The sequence below is a fragment of the Sinocyclocheilus rhinocerous genome, unplaced genomic scaffold (assembly GCF_001515625.1).
Source record: "Sinocyclocheilus rhinocerous isolate Xijiao unplaced genomic scaffold, SAMN03320098_v1.1 scaffold604, whole genome shotgun sequence".
Lineage (NCBI taxonomy): Eukaryota > Metazoa > Chordata > Actinopteri > Cypriniformes > Cyprinidae > Sinocyclocheilus > Sinocyclocheilus rhinocerous.
Window position 1 is genome coordinate 1,139,460 of NW_015658518.1, and position 17,966 is coordinate 1,157,425.

Here is a 17,966-nt window from a genome sequence, read left to right on the forward strand (position 1 = left end):
CTAGGGGTGTAACGATACACGTATTCGCATTGAACCGTTCAGTACGAGGCTTTCGGTTCGGTACGCATTAAGTTACAAACCGAACGATTCGTTGGACTAATCCTATTACATATGGAAACTAAAAGAGCTTTAAGTGTGTGAAATATAATGTTCTCAGTGCCACTGCGCCCAACAAGGCAGCCCAAATGACGTGCTGTGTCAAAACAATGTGCTGTCTAGTGGCCGGGCACGCGCTGCGAAAGGCCCCGCGATAACCTCCTCTTGCTGGGGTGCGTCGAAAGACGATGGTCTTGTATCAACGATAGCCAGAGATATTGTCAAAAACAACAATTATTGGCCAAATTAAGAGGATTTGGCATATCCAATTAATGTAGGCCTGTTACATTCTTATTTTTATTAGGACTATTATTATTATTATTATTATGAAGTTACTTTTATTATTAAATTAAAATTACAATTAATTTGCCCCGTAATATTAGCTACCGCATAACTGACGCGCTGCGAGGATAACAAAAGATTAGGCTATTTACTCCTCAATTAAAATGTAAAAAAAATAATATTTTAAAACAGGTCTATATACAATGAATTATAGGCCTATAATTAAAATATTAACTCAGCAGTCATCAATTAAAATCAATGAATAAAAAGCTTTAGCCTATTTCAAGCACCAACTTTCAAAAACAACCTGTTTAACATGATATACCCACTTTAACATGCTTATATACTCTACCCAGACAGCCTGTTGATGAGGGCAGGTCAAGAGCTGTGCTGGTCGTGGCATTGTGACTCAGGGAGGGTGGGACAGCTGTCCAATTACAGTCTGACCACGGTTCCTATCAAATGTCACAATCTTACACCCACACTGGAATCTTCATACTCCAGCATCTGTAAAACTCTGACAGTTTGATGAATTGAAAGAGAAACCATAAACACACCTCACAATGTATCTGGACATGTCTGAGAAAACCACATCTGTATTTCAAGTATTACGATTATTATTAGTCATCACTGAATGGATGGATGAATGAATGAACAAAATACAAATTTGACAGATTTTATTTTAAAAAAAAAGTTTCAATTTTTCATTCCACCCATTCATGTATTTACTGTACATTACATCACAAATTCACAATGTACAAAGGTTGTTCTGATTATATATCTCATAATCTGATATAAGCTTGATTATATTAACAGGGTTACAGGAACAGGCAATGCTATCCAATAAATATGTAGTTCAATAAATTCGTAGTAAACTCAGTTTAAGATACATGTTATAAATAGGTATGAGGTTCGCCGTGTTTATTTTTGCAGAAATGTGTCTAAGCGATTGGGAAAAACAGTAAGCTCTTTTATTACCACACTGCTCTGAAGACTTCCTTGAATTTTCCAAATCCACATGTGGAATAAAAACTTCTTCCTTCTTTCACTATGAAAGCTCTTTAAAGATTGTCAAACATTAATCTTTCTCACAGAATTTGAGTCTGATGAAGATTGATGAAAAGCTGTATATTATTTTCAAGGAACAATGAATAATACTTTTAGACATTGTGTGCATGAGAAAATCATGATATTCTGATTGCGTCTTAATGATAAAGCTGCCATTTCTGTCAGTTTACAGGTTAACTGCAAAAATATTATAATCATAAAGCAATTATAGTGGATTCCTATTGTCAGTCCTCATCCTATTATCACTTTCATTATTCACACCTCTGCACAACTATATTTATTTGCAACAATTGGCTTATATTGCAGAAAATGGACAGTACTTGGGCATTATTCACCCAAATTGACATCATTGCTATTTAAACCTGAAATGATCTAAGTACTTTTGATTTTGCAATGACGCTTCCATTGATTTGTTTAGCAACTAATGAAAGTCACACATAGCAACCACATTACAGGATTTCACAGCTAAGAGTGTGATACTTCTGATTCACAACCAGCCCCTTAACTAAAACCTCATAAAGGTATTAAACACAATACCATATTGATTGATTGTTTTATAATACATTCCCCTCAAGAAAATATCACTTAACATGTTTAAACATAAGGTTGTTGTTTTTCTCTTGCATTTATTACTTTAATGTGTTTATCACCTAAGCAGTGATGTTGATATGATAACAGAACTACTTCAAAATAAAAATTGGTATCTGTAAGTGCATGGCATATTTGACCTGCCATAAATCTTAATTTTTACAGGAAAGCTTCCAGTAGTTATCAATAAAGTCAATGATTTTCCGAGAAATACTGCAGTGATTTAGGAAATGTCTCATGATTAAATCATGTATTCCTGGACGGACATTCATAATTTTATATTATTACATAATCTATACCACAAAATTTGATAGTATGATAGAACAGTTTACATCATCAGGCGTTACAAAACTGACAATCATATTCATAAAAACCATACCTGCTCATCACAAGAAGAAAATTATTATTATTATTTTAAAAAGCATCAAAATGAGCCCACTGCACTGCCTATTTCACATTAATAAATTGATCAGTGAGAAGGTTGGTGGCAGTACTGTAGGTACTGTAATAACCGGGTTTGCCAATTATTGTTATTAAATTTTGTGGGGAAAAACACCAAAATACTCAAATGTAATATTAAATGTATTTATTAACATTTCATTAAAGTGTACAAAATAAACATTAAATGTACTGTGCAAGTATATGACATGTCAGAACATAATCAGATACTCGTAAAGGCTTTTACAAAAGCTTTTCAAGTAAACCTCAGCTATTTGTTATACTTGTTAAAGTTTACATGGATGGAGTTTATATGGCATTTGTTTATAACCTGTGGGTCTGGTTTCAGTTTCACTATGATGTGTTTAGCAGCAGTCTGTGCATGACCTTTGCAGTTCTGAGTCAGCTTCATGATGAACATTTCTCCACAGTGGTCACTTCTTTTTAGTATACTAGGAAGATTAAAAAAATAAGATCAGAAGTCATTTAAACAATGACTATCGGTATTTTTTTAGGTGCCAAAGAAGGTTACTTTATTTAAAATCCAGTCAGCATCAGATATAGCTCTTTGAATGATCATCTGAATCCTTTCTGGATCCTCCTCATCCACATGACTGTTATAGCTCTGAAAGACAAAAACACATTGACACCTGACAGTGTGTCTTTTACACAGACTATTTCTTCAGTTATATTCTTCACAATAATTACAGTATTTCACGTATATAAAAGTACCTGTCTGATGGCGTGTTGGTAGTGTTTTTGCATGGCTGCTGAAGGCAGGAGTTTGCAGCAGCGCAGCAGATAGCGGTAGAGCTGCACCGGGGTGCGGACCAGCTCAGCGCCCGCCAGAGGAGACATGAGGGTTACAGTATGTATGCCCTCACTTTCACGTAAAGCCTGACCTTTTATTAACTTTGATTATAGAGTCTAAACACTACCATAATATTGAGCACATCTGGGAAACTTCGAGTTGTAACATCCATAATAAGACGCATAACACTGCGTCACATGCACATAGTTTGAGCTGTAAAGGCGAAGGATAACAGTGGAATTACTTCCTGATTTGAGCGCGACGTTGTTATTTCAAAATAAACGTCCTCGCTCTGCTGTGTAACTGTACACCATTAAAGTCTGTTAAGTAAAATAATGCTGTAATTATTCACAAATATTACAATAGTGTAAACAATGGCTTAGCGGACGGGCACGCAGGTCACGCACTGCAGAGGGGGCCCCGTGTTAGGGGCCCCCCGCGATAACCTCCACATGCATGGAGGGTTGCGTCGTATCACGTATCGACTATGGCCAGAGATATTTTGTAAAAGCATCAAATATTGGCAAAATTAAGAGGATTTGGCATTTCCAATTAATGTAGGCCTGTTACATTCTTATTTTTATTAGGACTATTATTATGAAGTTACTTTTATTATTAAATTAAAATTACAATTAATTTGCCCCGTAATATTAGCTACCGCATAACTGACGCGCTGCGAGGATAACAAAAGATTAGGCTATTTACTCCTCAATTAAAATGTAAAAAAAATAATATTTTAAAACAGGTCTATATACAATGAATTATAGGCCTATAATTAAAATATTAACTCAGCAGTCATCAATTAAAATCAATGAATAAAAAGCTTTAGCCTATTTCAAGCACCAACTTTCAAAAACAACCGAAATAGGCTACGTTTCTTGCCTTTTTTCCCACTATGTACGGGCCACAAGAGAAATATTAAGGGAATAAATGAAATTTAGCTATATACCGTTATCAGCATAATATGTTGAAGTAGATTGGTCTCTCGTAGTCTCTGAGAGAATATGCGGGTGGCATCAGATGACGAAAGCTCCCATCATTCCGTTTTTACTTTCACTTTCTGTAAAGTGACTTGACTAAGATTAAGACGTTCACCGGCATAACTCTTGCACAAAGTTTGCACGTTGCTTATGTGATATCCATTGGCTCGCCTTCATGTTTAAAACAGAAATGTTTACAACATTGCTATGTAAGCAATTACCCCCCCACCCCACACGTATCGAAAACGTACCGAACCGTGACGCCACTGTGTCGTATCGAACCGAACCGAACCGTGAATTGTGTGAACCGTTACACCCCTAGTGAACACCATTATTTGTTTTTTCACAATTTTACAATAGAAAGTTCAGAAGCATTTATTTGAAATAGAAATCTTTTGTAACATTATGAATGTCTTTACTGTCACTTTATCAATTTAATGCATCCAAGCTGAATATTTAAATCATTTCTTTCCAAAAAAAAAAAAAAAAAATTACTGACCAAACACTTTTCAACGGAAGCGTATATTTACACTGAAACATGACTTTTCATGGCATCTCCCAGTTGTCATAAATATAAAGAAATCTCATGGTCATTAAACCAATACATGACTGCTGATGTAAAAGTTATTGATTCTTGTAAATAAAAGATGCGGACAAATGTACATAGAAGACACACAAAAATGAAAATTGTAATCTTGTTGTGTAACTTACCCTCATGTCATAAACTAATATGACTATTTTTATCCATGAAAAAATTTGTACTGAAAAAGGACACAAAAGCACCAAAAAATGGTCTATTCACTGCATTCCAAGACTTCTGAAGTCATACGATAGCCAATTTATACAATTTAGAACTCAATCCATCAATCTCAAGCTACCAGTTGACTGGATAAGATTTGGAATATAGTTCAAGAGTCATTTAGACTTTTAAAAGCACTTTTATGGTGTTTTGTGTCCGTTTTGAAGTCTGAAAGTCAGTTAGGGCGTGATGAGGGTGAGTGAAATGACAATTCATTTTTGCATGAGCTATACTTTTAATGATCTGGACAGCAGAGTGTGTTGTTAGAAGGAAGAGGGAGAATGAAAATCCAGAGAGCATGTGTTGGTGGTTCACAGTCATAATACACAATTCAGCACATGTGACAAAGATGGAAATAATGAAAAGAGAATATAACACATTAAGAATGCTGCACAGAGACACAGTGAAAATAGCAAAGAAAGATGGCAAAAAGGAGGAAATCGAGGGATGGAGAGTAGCCGCTAGCAAGCCTTTCCTATCTGTGAATAATTCATTGGTGACGTTCCTCTGAGGCTCGGCCTCCAGGCGGCTCTTTCCCTCATTCAGAGCAGTGATGGGCTCCTCTCCCCTCCCTGATAGAGCTCCAACCTGAATAAAGAGCTTGATTCTCCCCCGCTAAATTCAATAACACAGCCTTTGATCCTTCTGGAACCACAGCGCTGTATCTGTCGGTTCCCATTGATGTGGCTTTTGGCTCTCTCATTGCTAATGCAACAGCCTCGCCTCTCGGATTTGGAATTTAGGAAATTATGTATACACTGCTTACTTGAATGAGCATAAATAGCGTGCTTGTGTTCCTAGCGTGGTTTACTCTGTTTGGGTCGTCTTTTATCTTTCATTTTAATGCGTCATGTGAGCAGATCCGTGAAGAGAACAATAGAGAAGAGACGCTAAAATGGGCTTCAAGGCGTTTAGTGTTACAAAACCTAGTGAGCTGCCTGACTGCATTTTAAGGACTCATACTGTAAGTGCACTTGTTCTGATATCACATTTTGGCTAAGAATTAAGAGACCACATGACATGTATGGTGTGTGGATGTGATCCTAGTATGCAAAGCTCAGTTAAATATGGTATCTACGTATTACAAATCAATAAAAAGCATGTAGACAAATTACAAAGGCACTATTATAACCAATGCTTCTATATGCAGTGTATTTTTGTGTTTTATTAGATTTCCAATGTTAGTTGAGCAAGATGCTGACACTTATGTACTGTGCCATCTAGTGTATGAATTTGAGAAGTGTCATCTCAAAAGTCAAATTGAACACTTGACTTTTTTTTACCATTTCAAATAATTAGCTGTTTTCCAGTAAAAATTGTGTGAACATATGATATGTTGCATTATTATCCACTACACATACTTGTACTACAAAATGATGTTACGGCTGATAACTGATAAATGGCCAGTTTTGTCAAAAATAAATTAATTAATAAAGAAAATAAAGAAAACAAGGTCAGTAATATATTTTTTTTTGGAAGAAATTAATACTTTTAATCAGGAAGTATGCATTAAATTGTAAAAAAAACAAAAACAATAATAATTAGAGTGACAAAAATTAAGACATTTATGTTACAAAAGATTTCAAAAATAAAATAATAAATCTGCAAAAAAAATATAATAATAATAATAATAATAATAATAATCAGCACAATGTTTTTTAACATTGATAATAATAAGAAATGTTTCTTGAGCACCAAGAGCACCAATTAGAATGATTTCTGAAGGATCATGTGACACTGAAGACTGGAGTAATGCTGAAAATTCAGCTTTGCATCACAGAAATAAATTACATTTTAAAATATATTAACATAGAAAACAGTTATTCAAATTCTAAAGAATATTTCACAATATATATAATAATAATAATAATAATAATAATCAGCACAATGTTTTTTAACATTGATAATAATAAGAAATGTTTCTTGAGCACCAAATCAGCATATTAGAATGATTTCTGAAGGATCATGTGACACTGAAGACTGGAGTAATGCTGAAAATTCAGCTTTGCATCACAGAAATAAATTACATTTTAAAATATATTAACATAGAAAACAGTTATTCAAATTCTAAAGAATATTTCACAATATTACTGTTTTTACTGTATTTTTATTCAAATAAATGCAGCCTGCTAAAATGCTACAAATTAAACTCAGTTGTTTTAAATGCCACAAGTAAATTTAGACCCCACAACATAGACATAGAACTGTTCTCTTTTGATAGTTTTAACAGTAATATCTGCACATTAAACTGGAATAGCATTCAAATGTTACAGACATCAGCTTAAAGGTTTCTATAAACTGCTACTGAACCAAGAAAGTGTTGAGATCAGACATTAATTTGCACAAGTGTGTACGCATGGAGCCGCTCTATCCACTGCTTAAGGTGATGCCTGACGCTCTTATTGTGCTTCAGGTTAAAGACAGCAGAGAGAAAGACAGAAATACCCCCTCTGGACGCAGAAAAGGAAGGGCAAAGTGAGTTTCTCTTTGGTTTACGTTCCCCCTCTCTCGTTCTTCTCTTTCCGCTCCCTTCTCTCCCCTGGGTGGTATAAGCGGAGAAAGATTGAGCTACGTCAAACTGAGTCCAGGCCATCTGTACTTTTTCAAGTGCTCTACATGTCCCAAATGACTTCAAGCAGACACACATACACAAACACACATAAGGCATGTGCATTCATGCACAGAGTCACGATCCACTTCATCAGGCTCACTTGCAATGTTTCCTAACAGGGTTTTCATACCAACCAGCATTGTACCGTGCAGAATAAAGAGGCACTTTCGCTAAGTTTCCTCTGAACAGATGCCTCCATTGTGTCGTTATGATGTTGATACTGTGGAAGGAGCGATATGACTCCCTTGTTTGTCATTTGGTCTTTGTGACGGCCGTTTCGATGTCCGCCGCATGTGTAATGGAACGGAGCAGATGGAGTCATCAAACCACTGCTGCCACTGTAGAAGGGCCGGAGAATATGTAAGGCCCCTTGGGACTGGAAGGAAGGAGACTTGTAATGTGCCTGATTTAAGCAACCATAACAAATCCTCCAGCAGTCAGCTGCACCTCAACCTGACACGTGTGTCGAATGTCAACAGCTATCGGATGCTTGCCATTGTTTGAGAACCACCTTCGCTGGGACTCCAGGGGGATATGCAAATGACACAGACACGGTGGCAATGAAAATGTGCTTTATTATTTACCTGCCATCGTTAGGCTTAATTCAAACACAGCGTGCATGTAATATACATATCTGTATAGCATGTAGGGATAATTAAGCTGGTTTGAGTTTTACCTGACCCCAGTTGGACACATTTCTTAGGGTAATTTTACATAAGACATGTTCTTGAGTTATTATATATATTCATACACCCACCCACCCACGATTCAAATGCAATTTTTAAATAAAAGTATTTTAATTTCTTTAAAATAAGCTCATACATATACATAGAGTCAAGTACAATACATATTTTTACACCCACACTTTCAAGTCTATTCATCATTTGTAGCACGCAAGCCACCCAATAATCGCAATAAGCTTTGTTACTTTTTTTAAAAAACACGTCTCAGCCTTCTGTCAACTTTATGATAAAATACTACAAACAATAAATGTTTTTACGCTCTTAAATTTGTAGTGAGATAACTATATTTGCCTCAAGCGGCTTGCGAATCAATCTTTTCCTCTAATATTTGCAGCACGAAATAAACATGAATAAATATTTGAATGCATGTTGAAAAAAAAAAAATTCAGAACAATTTAATACAAATGTCGCAAAAAAAATAAATAATTCAATGTATAAAAAATAAATAAATAGTTGGTTGTTTCACGACTAGTCAACCATCATGACCTGTCCTCAACATCACCCTCAATAACCATGGAGGTACAATCTGTACTCCCGGAGAAACGTGGAATAATTTAATAGACTGCAATGCTTGCATAATAAGTGAAGGTACGCATTCCTGTCTGGCAGAGGCAAAGTTGACCGAAAGCGTGTGGATTTGCATCCAGCGTAATGAGCATTTTAGCAGCACTCACTGGCAGAATCATGATGGCAAAAACCCCTCATAATTGCTTTTGCGGCAGGGAGCCTCATGACCTGTCATTTGATTGTCCATTACGGCTGTATTTTCCTGCACATTGAGTCAAATTGAATAAAAGGTGTCCAGGTCTGCGGTGGGGTGGGGGGTGTTAAATCCCGAAGGCCGCGCCAGGCCGAGCTCTATCACAGACACACGGCAGGGCCATGTGAAGAACATAATGAGCATCAGGCACATGGGTGAGTCGCACGGCGGGTTCACGGCCTAGCCGAATGGGCAGCAGTGAAGGGGAGCGTAATGGGGCTGGGGTGCAGGCTTGATGGAGCCCAATCACTACCCAGCATTCCCTCCTATAGATTGGATATTTTCAGTCTGGATTCTCCCGACGCTTCTCTAAACATTGGGCTGGAACAGTTCAAACCATTTGAACTGTTGCATTATTAAAGGAAGTGTACATGGAAACCTCATTCTTTAAAGTGAACCAATCAGATGCAAGAGTCACAGACCACAGTGCCAGTGTTATTGCAAAAATGTGTTTCATTTGGGTTTTGGTTTGTGTAGATTTAGGTCCATCTGCTGTGGCTTTATTGTTTTTGTTTGTTTCCCCACCACTGTGTTGCAGAAGCTCTAAGGTAAATTTTCGGTCTCACTTTATATTAAGTGGCCTGAACTACTATGTACTTGCATCAAAAATAAGTACAATGTACTTATTGTGTTCATATTGTATTGCAAAACACTTTTGCTGCTATTGAGGTGAGATAGGGGTAAGGTTAGGGACAGGTTTGGTGGTAAGGGTAGGTTTAAGGGTGGGTTAAGGTGTAAGGGATGGGTCAACAATGTAATTATAAATTAATTACAGATGTAATTACATGCAGATATTTTTCAAATATAAGTACAATGTAAAAACATGTACACAATAAGTGCATTGTACTAAATGATTAATTTAATTGTAAGTACATAGTAGTTAAGGCCACTTAATATAAAGTGGGACCAAATTTTCTTCTCCAAACTGCATCAAAAACCCGAAAACCATGGAGCTGTAATTTATGTGGCAGCATTATGTGTTTATATGCGCAGGTAAACAAATAGATTTTTTAGTAAGTGTTTAATTTTGATTGTTATTTTAAAATTGTTTATTTTTAGTATATTTATTTTTAATTTTATATTTCTATAATTTAATTACTAGCTTTTCATCAAACTCTCAAAAAATGTAACGTTACATTTATTACAAAAAATTTAATACTTTTTATTTTTCTTTGAATTCTTATATCAATACGGTAATACAATATTATCCTATATTTAAATGAATATGATAAATGAGTTGGGTCAAAAGTAATCTAAAAGTAATCCAAAAGTAGTCTGATTATATTACCTAAAATGTGTAATGTAATGGATTACATTACAAACTACATTTTTTGTCACGTAATTTGGAATCAGTAGCGGATTACAGTTTTCAAGTAATCTACCCAGCTCTGCATAGAAAGCTTATTAAATGCAAATAAAGTGTCTACTTTAATGTCTTAAATAAATTTTGTGAAAATAAAGTCCAAATATTTGTGAAATAATGTTCCATTATCATTCGGCATAACGGATATTTATGTAAAAATGAAACAATATAGGCTATTCTGACCCATACGTGTTAAGATATATACAAGAAAAAGTGATCATACTAGATTTTATTATATTTTAAAGGATTAAAAACTCACTCACAAATGGGTAAAACCTAGTGTTTTAAAAGATAGTGGCAAAGATTGGAAAAAAAATTTAACTTGTCTTCTGTAAATGATGGTAAAAATGTATAGTGGTCATTATTTTTGTTCAGAATAAATAAAATTAGACAGGACATATTATGTACAGAAAAAAAATTAAAGCTGTATTAAACTTAACTGCATATATAGTGCAATTCGTTGTGAACCTCACAATTGAAATTCTGTGGCCAAAACTATCTGTTGTATATTAGCAAAGACGGCTTTACCTTTGGGATACGTTGAGATGTTCTCAAGGATGAACTGGACTTTCAGTCTCCACATTCTGGTTAAACAGCCTCCTCAAAATTTGGTGCCGGTGGTGTTTCAGAAGGAGAGCAGTCCTCCACATACAACTCACATTTAGGTCTGGCTCCATGCTGATATGAAGCACTTCACTTCTCATGATCCATTCAGTTCCCAAAATATAAAGTCTATTGTGAATCTTCAGTTTCACTCAGAAATGGTTTAATTTTCAGATTTTTCCATGCCTGCAGAGGCCTTGTGTTTGGAGCTGGGACAAATTCTCTCTTTGTCCATGACAAAGTATTGATTTTCTGCTCAGGTGATTTTAATTAGGCATTTTTAATTAGTTTGCCCATTGTTTGTCCTTCATTCTGCAGTTCAGGCATTGGCCAGGACTGTATCATTCATACAGCCGGCCCACAGTCTTCTGAAATAGGCTGTCTCCAGTTGATAAGAGCACAATCAATGCCTGTGACACTCCCTGCAATTAGCTTCCCTAATTAACCATTTGGCCAAGGAAATAGTCACTGCAGGGGGCTGATTTCCGGGCTTGAAAGAAACCAGAGGTGTTGAGTCACGAGTTTTACCATTTACAATTTAAAACTGCCAAAAACGTGTTAATTTTGTTGAATGGAGAAGCACTATTTTTGTTAAATATATTGCTATGAAATCTCTTTGAGGAAGCCACAAAATTAAAAGCCCTACTCAGACTCTGAAGGAAGATTATGATTCAGTATGTTTTATAATGCTGCTGCTCTTTTTTGGTTTTGAATGTGCCATTGAGATTCACTGATAGGATGCATATCTGTGGTTTTAGAAACACGATAGGTTTTCCAGCCTATCTGCACCTGTTCCACACTATCAGAAGACATTGCAAGATGAGACTCATTGTGTTTATGCAATTAACAGCACCCCTGAGCATCTCCTGTCTGAACACGCATGCCTCCATCACTATCAATAACCATAAATAGCTCTTTCTGTGGAAATCTTGAGGGATGGGTGAGATAAGAAGCCACATTAGCCGTTCCCAACACGTAGGCACTATTCAACCTGCATTTTCCCATAGAACCGAAGGACTACAATTACAAAGGGCCTAAAATGGAAAAGAGATATACAGTAATGTAAATAAGAAGCTTTCAACTTGTGGATTTGAAAAGGCCATGCACAGCAAGGATAAAATATCTAAAAAAATATCTGAAAAATTCTTGAAATAACGATAGGATATAACTAAGCTATATGACACAGTTGAGAAGCTTGGGGTTGGTAAGACTTTATTTTTATGGATTTAAAAGAAGTCCCTTATGCTCACCAAGGCTGCAGTTATTTTTGAAAAAATATAGAAGTATTATTAGAATTTAAAAAACAGTTTTTCATTTGAAAATATTTTAAAATGTATTTTATTCGTGTGATGGCAAAGTTAAATTTTCAGCAGTCTTCAGTGTCACATGATCCTTCAGAAATCATTCTAACATGATGGTTTGATGCACGAGAAACATTTCTTTTTATTATCAACGTTAAAAACAGCCGTGCTGCACAATATTTTGACAATAAATATTGTAATTTTTCATGTTAATATGACATGATGCTTTTTAAGGACTTTAACATTTCTTTTTTTTAAGATTTTGTAACTGGGTTGCCATTGGACATCCAATGTGAAATCTGCATTCTGAACCATTTAAATGACCACTGATGTATTGTTCACTATATATTCTCATCCGGTCATGCAAAAAAATTCCCATCACATATGAATGCACGCATATCATGGGCAGCTAGCCGTAAACAGGAGGTTAAATGTCTACAATTCAAGAACTGATTGATTGCCTGTCTCCTCTATGACGTGAATGAAGGCAGAAGCATAAATAAGAGAGACGGGCAGACGTGAATAGGCAAGCTGCTTGTGCTCCAAGGCCTGCGAACACTTCACACGCACACTCACGCAAGAGAAATGAATCTCATTTGCTGAAAAGAGGCTGATATTAATACCAAGGGGCACAGAAATATGCAGGGAAATGAGTTGTTTTAGCAGGGTGCTCCTTTGAACATGGCAAGGCTTTTTTTGTCTCTCTTCAAATGAATTTGAAGGAAACGTTTGAGTATTTTTAGGTCAAAGCATTTCCGCGGAGACCGCGTTTCTTGTTTTACTAATTCCAACGGTACAGTCCTTTGGATTTTAATGATATGTTCTGTTACTTTTTAAGTTGTTTTTTTATATACTTAATGAGAATACATTAGGTTACTTGCATAGCGGAACGTGTTTGTTGTCGCCATATGAGAACAGGCAAATATGCAATTAAATTCAGAGCACGTCTGTTGTGAATTTAGAAACACGGTAACATCTGAAGCACGTCTTGAACTCTAAAGAGGGCCAATAATCAACGTGTTTGAGGGCGAGGGGACTGTAAACATATTTAGACAAGGTTTGAAGTTGTTTTTGCCATATTTTAGTTCTAGAATGCCTTGTTTCTTCACCATGAGCTTTATGATGGGTGATCTTATTACAGTAGCTTAGCCAAGTGTTGGTCCACAAACAAGATTTAGGGCACTTATTAAACCAGAAATATATGCTCGCAAGATGAAAGCGGACCGATTTGACCTTGTCGGACATATTCTTTCATTTGTACTGTGTTCATCTGAGCTCTTCTTTGACCACTTCAGACCCAAAATTGCCTGCAGTCTCTGATCAGTTGTTAATAAAGCAGCATTCAGGCTCACAGAGGAAGGTATCACACATGCAAGGTATAGCAACATTGTGCACAATCTATCATAGACATCCATTTTTGCACTGGGCTTTTGTTTGTTTGTTTGATGAAAGCATAAAAAAGAATGAAAAAAGAGACTCAACCGAGACATGAAAAATTGGCTAGCCTGTCTACAGGGCTGTCTGACCTTGCTTTGTGATTTTAGAGGCATCAGTGTGCATTCAGCTGAGTTAAATTTAGTCATACTTGAGGCTGCGAGTCAGAATAAACAGAGGGTCTGTCCATTCTGCAGCGATACGGTGAATGGTTCACATTCTCTCAAAGAAATTATTGAAATAACACAGAGCCGTACCATTTTTTATACTGAAACAAATGGCATAGAAAGGTCAATATTGATCGCATTGTAGTTTTGGGCAGAGATGGAGTAAAATATGTTAGATATGCTAGACCATGGTCACCATAGTTAAGTCAATTGTTAGTAGTCCTTGTGAAGGCAAACGTCATTATTACTATTGTTTACAATCATCATAACTTCCAGTTCGTGCTACGGACATAACTGATACCTTAAATCATGCAGCTTCTTACAGAGAAATTGCTATTACGTTACTGAGCAAAACAATCCCATTAATGTACATTTAAGGAGGGACGTACCGTAGCCATATCTTGAGATTATAATAGCAAAATTATATAATAATAATATAACACTATTGTCGCGTGACCAACTTGAACACAAGCGAAATCTGCATCTGGAGCTTTCCCAGATTTACGCAAAATTCCTGATCATGCAGATATGAAATGAATGAATGAATGAATGATGCATTTATATAGCGCTTTATTGTGTATTGTTGTACACCCAACGCGCTTTACAATCATGTTGGGGGGTCTCTCCTCAACCACCACCAGTGTGCAGCATCCAGCTGGATGATGCGACGGCAGCCACTGTACAATGGCACCAGTGCGCTCACCACACATCAGCTACAGGTGGAGAGGAGAGAGAGTCATAGAGCCAATCAAGTGGTTGGGGATTATTAGGGGGCAATGATTGACAAAGGCCAGGGGGGCAATTTGGCCAGGACACCGGGGTTACACCCCTACTCTTTACGAGAAGTGCCATGGGATTTTTAATGACCACAGAGAGTCAGGACCTCGGTTTAACGTCTCATCCGAAAAACTAGTGAAAGAAATTATTGGATTTAGTTCGTGAAATTTAGCCGTAACTTTAAATGTGGACACACTTTTTTCTTGTAACCAGCTCAAACATAAGCTTCCGTTTCAGTTAACATTTTCAGCCTTACATGAAACTTTTGATTGTGCGAATGTGAAATTATTGGATTTCTCTCACAAAATTTTGCCGCAACTGTCTGTAAATATGGCCGCACCTTAAAGGGATTATACAGGTGCATCTCAATAAATTTGAATGTCGTGGAAAAGTAATTCAACTCAAATTGTGAAACTCGTGTATTAAATAAATTCAATGCACACAGACTGAAGTAGTTTAAGTGAAGTAGAGTTGAATTACTGAAATAAATGAACTTTTCCACAACATTCTAATTTATTGAGATGCACCTGTAGTTCACTCTATAATGAAAATTGTCATTAATTACTCACCCTCATGTCGTTCCAAACCCGTAAGACCTTCGTTCATCTTCAACACAAAATAAGATATTTTTGATGAAATGCAAGAGCTTTCTGACCCTGCATAGACATCCGTGCAACTGACACGTTCAAGGTCCAGAAAGGTAGTAAGGACATCGTTAAAATAGTCCATGTGACATCAGGGGTTCAACCTTAATTTTATGAAGCTACGAGAATACTTTTTGTGCGCAATGAAAACAAAAATAACTTTATTCAACAATTTCTTCTCTTCCGCGTCAGACTTTGACGTGCGTTAACGACAGTACCACAACGCAAGATAAACAAAGGTCTTACGGGTTTGGAACAACATGAGGAGGAGTAATTAATGACAGAATTTTCATTTTTTGTGTGAACAATCCCTTTAAGACACATTCATTGGTTAAAAAAAACGTGAGGGTGAGCACAGCCAAATGGAAAAGAGCACAGGGTCTTGTGACGACTTTTTAAAAGTTGAACTTCTTGAATGCGTGAGATGTGACAGAACAGTCAAAGACTTGTCTAATGCATGTTTACATAGGAAAACAATTAAAAGCAGTGCATTTGAACACAAAAACACCTTCTGTGGGAAACAACCCTTACAAGTCTTTACAGTGTTAAATCTAAGAAAACCTCAGTCCACGGTGAGCCTGTTGTCAAAGAACATCACATACTACAGCATCCAAACCACCTCGTCTGCTGCAGCGAGACAAAGTGCTGCCCCTCACAGTTTTTCATCACTGCCATGTCACTCTACACTGGAACCACAGTGACGCCCGACGAGAGCTGTCAGTGTTGCCAGACAATAGGGGGGTGGGCGCCTCTAAAGGAAGTATCCAGCATGCCAGAATCTGCCCCTTTTCTCGCCCCGCTGCATCCTCTCATCTGTGCAACGGATGCTTTTACTAGTGGAACAGAGTGACTTGAGAGCAGCTAGTCATTTATAATGCCCACATTGCATGTCTGGGGCCTCAGAGGCAGAGGATGTGGGCAGAACTGTACGGGTGCGTGCTCAATTCCTGACCCCTATTTTCACAGAGCCATGCAGTGATAGACTGCTTAGCACTGCCTGCTGGGCTGCGTCTGCTTCCATTTCAGTTCAGTTCAAACAAAGGATTTTTTGTGTATATATGTATGTATATAATACACATTATTTTAGAATACTCTAAGACATTAAAAATATTGATCACAAAGAAAACTATAAAACAAATATAGTACAAAATGGCTTTGTTTAGATTTTTTTCAATGTTTTAAAAGCCACTTTATGTTAAGAATGGATTGTGCTGTAAACCTAAAAAATGAATGCTGCTGTGCTGCCACCTACTGGCCGTATATAGTAAATGTAGAGGATTGGTGTTGTCATTTTAATATATTTGATTCTCCGTTTTAGGATACTGCAGATTACTCTAATGTCCAAGAGATGAAGTATTTAGACATGGTTATATGCGAGACTCTCAGACTCTACCCACCAGCGTTCAGGTATGACAGCTATTACTTCATAACCGTTTCAATCACATGCAAAGAACCACAAGCATGCAAGAATATTAATTACACTGTTACGGCTCTTACACATTTCTACGCTTTAATTACTTGGAAACACATCTATTAGAAATAAAGCTAAATGGTTTTGGGTGTTAGATTGCATTGCACTTTTTCCCCAGAGTGAATCTTGGGTTTTGTGTATTTCATCACAGGGTTGCACGGGATGTTGATCAAGACACTGTGGTGAACGGCCAGCTTCTGCCTAAAGGATCATCTCTGGAAATACCTGCAGGTTACCTTCACTATAACCCAGAGCACTGGACCGAACCTGAGAAATTCATCCCGGAGAGGTAAACTGTCTTTCAGTCAGGTCTTTCAAAGCAGAACAGTTTCTGTAGATCATGATTCTAGTATGGTTATCATATGGTTAATAGTTTTCTATGAGCTAGTCAAATTCAGTGATATACACTGCTCAAAAAAAATAAAGGAACACTTTGAAAACACATCAGATCTCAATGGGGAAAAATATCATGCTGGATATCTATACTGATATGGACTGGGTAATGTGTTAGGAACGAAAGGATGCCACATCGTTTGATGGAAATGAAAATGATCAACCTACAGAGGGCTGAATTCAAAGACACCCCAAAAATCTAAATGAAAAAATTATGCAGTAGGCTAGTCCATTTTGCTGAAATTTCATTGCAGCAACTCAAAATGATACTCAGTAGTTTGCATGGCCCCCACGTGCTTGTATGCATGCCTGACAATGTCGGGGCATGCTCCTAATGAGACGACGGATGGTGTCCTGGGGTATTTCCTCCCAGAGCTGGACCAGGGCATCACTGAGCTCCTGGACAGTCTGAGGTGCAACCTGGCGTTGTCGGATGGACCGAAACAAACTGTCCCAGAGGTGTTCTATTGGATTTAGGTCAGGCAAGCGTGGGGGCCATTCAATGGGTATCAATTCCTTCAAGGAGGAACTGCCTGCATGCTCTCGCCACATTGTCGTGCACCAGGAGGAACCCAGGACCCACTGCACCAGCGTAGGGTCTGACAATGGGTCCAAGGATTTCATCCCGATACCTAAT

General features: G+C 37.0%; 2 protein-coding genes across 4 annotated transcripts in view; one reads left to right on the forward strand and one right to left on the reverse strand.

Moving 5' to 3' along the window:
• LOC107722474 (thromboxane-A synthase-like) overlaps window positions 1–17,966 on the forward strand; it is an 81,673-nt gene that overhangs the window by 60,040 nt on the left and 3,667 nt on the right. For all 3 annotated transcript variants that reach the window (XM_016530832.1, XM_016530831.1, XM_016530833.1), the window contains 2 exons: window positions 16,784–16,872; window positions 17,088–17,225. In XM_016530832.1, coding sequence (XP_016386318.1) covers window positions 16,784–16,872; window positions 17,088–17,225 — 227 coding nt within the window. The remainder of the gene's footprint in view (window positions 1–16,783; window positions 16,873–17,087; window positions 17,226–17,966) is intronic.
• On the reverse strand, window positions 2,668–3,528 carry LOC107722475 (LYR motif-containing protein 9). Its single transcript, XM_016530834.1, has 3 exons — window positions 3,205–3,528; window positions 3,005–3,097; window positions 2,668–2,924 (listed from the first exon to the last, which is right to left on the reverse strand). The coding sequence occupies exons 1-3, from the start codon at window positions 3,328–3,330 to the stop codon at window positions 2,907–2,909; spliced, it is 237 nt and encodes a 78-aa protein (XP_016386320.1). The 5' UTR covers window positions 3,331–3,528; the 3' UTR covers window positions 2,668–2,906.

Bases quoted from the DNA above. Each gene is read 5' to 3' on its own strand.
- LOC107722475 (XM_016530834.1), bottom strand. From the start codon at position 3,330: ATGTCTCCTCTGGCGGGCGCTGAGCTGGTCCGCACCCCGGTGCAGCTC. The intron at 3,098-3,204 runs GTACTTTTATAT...TTTGTCTTTCAG, and splicing joins ACCAACACGCCATCAGACAG to AGCTATAACAGTCATGTGGA.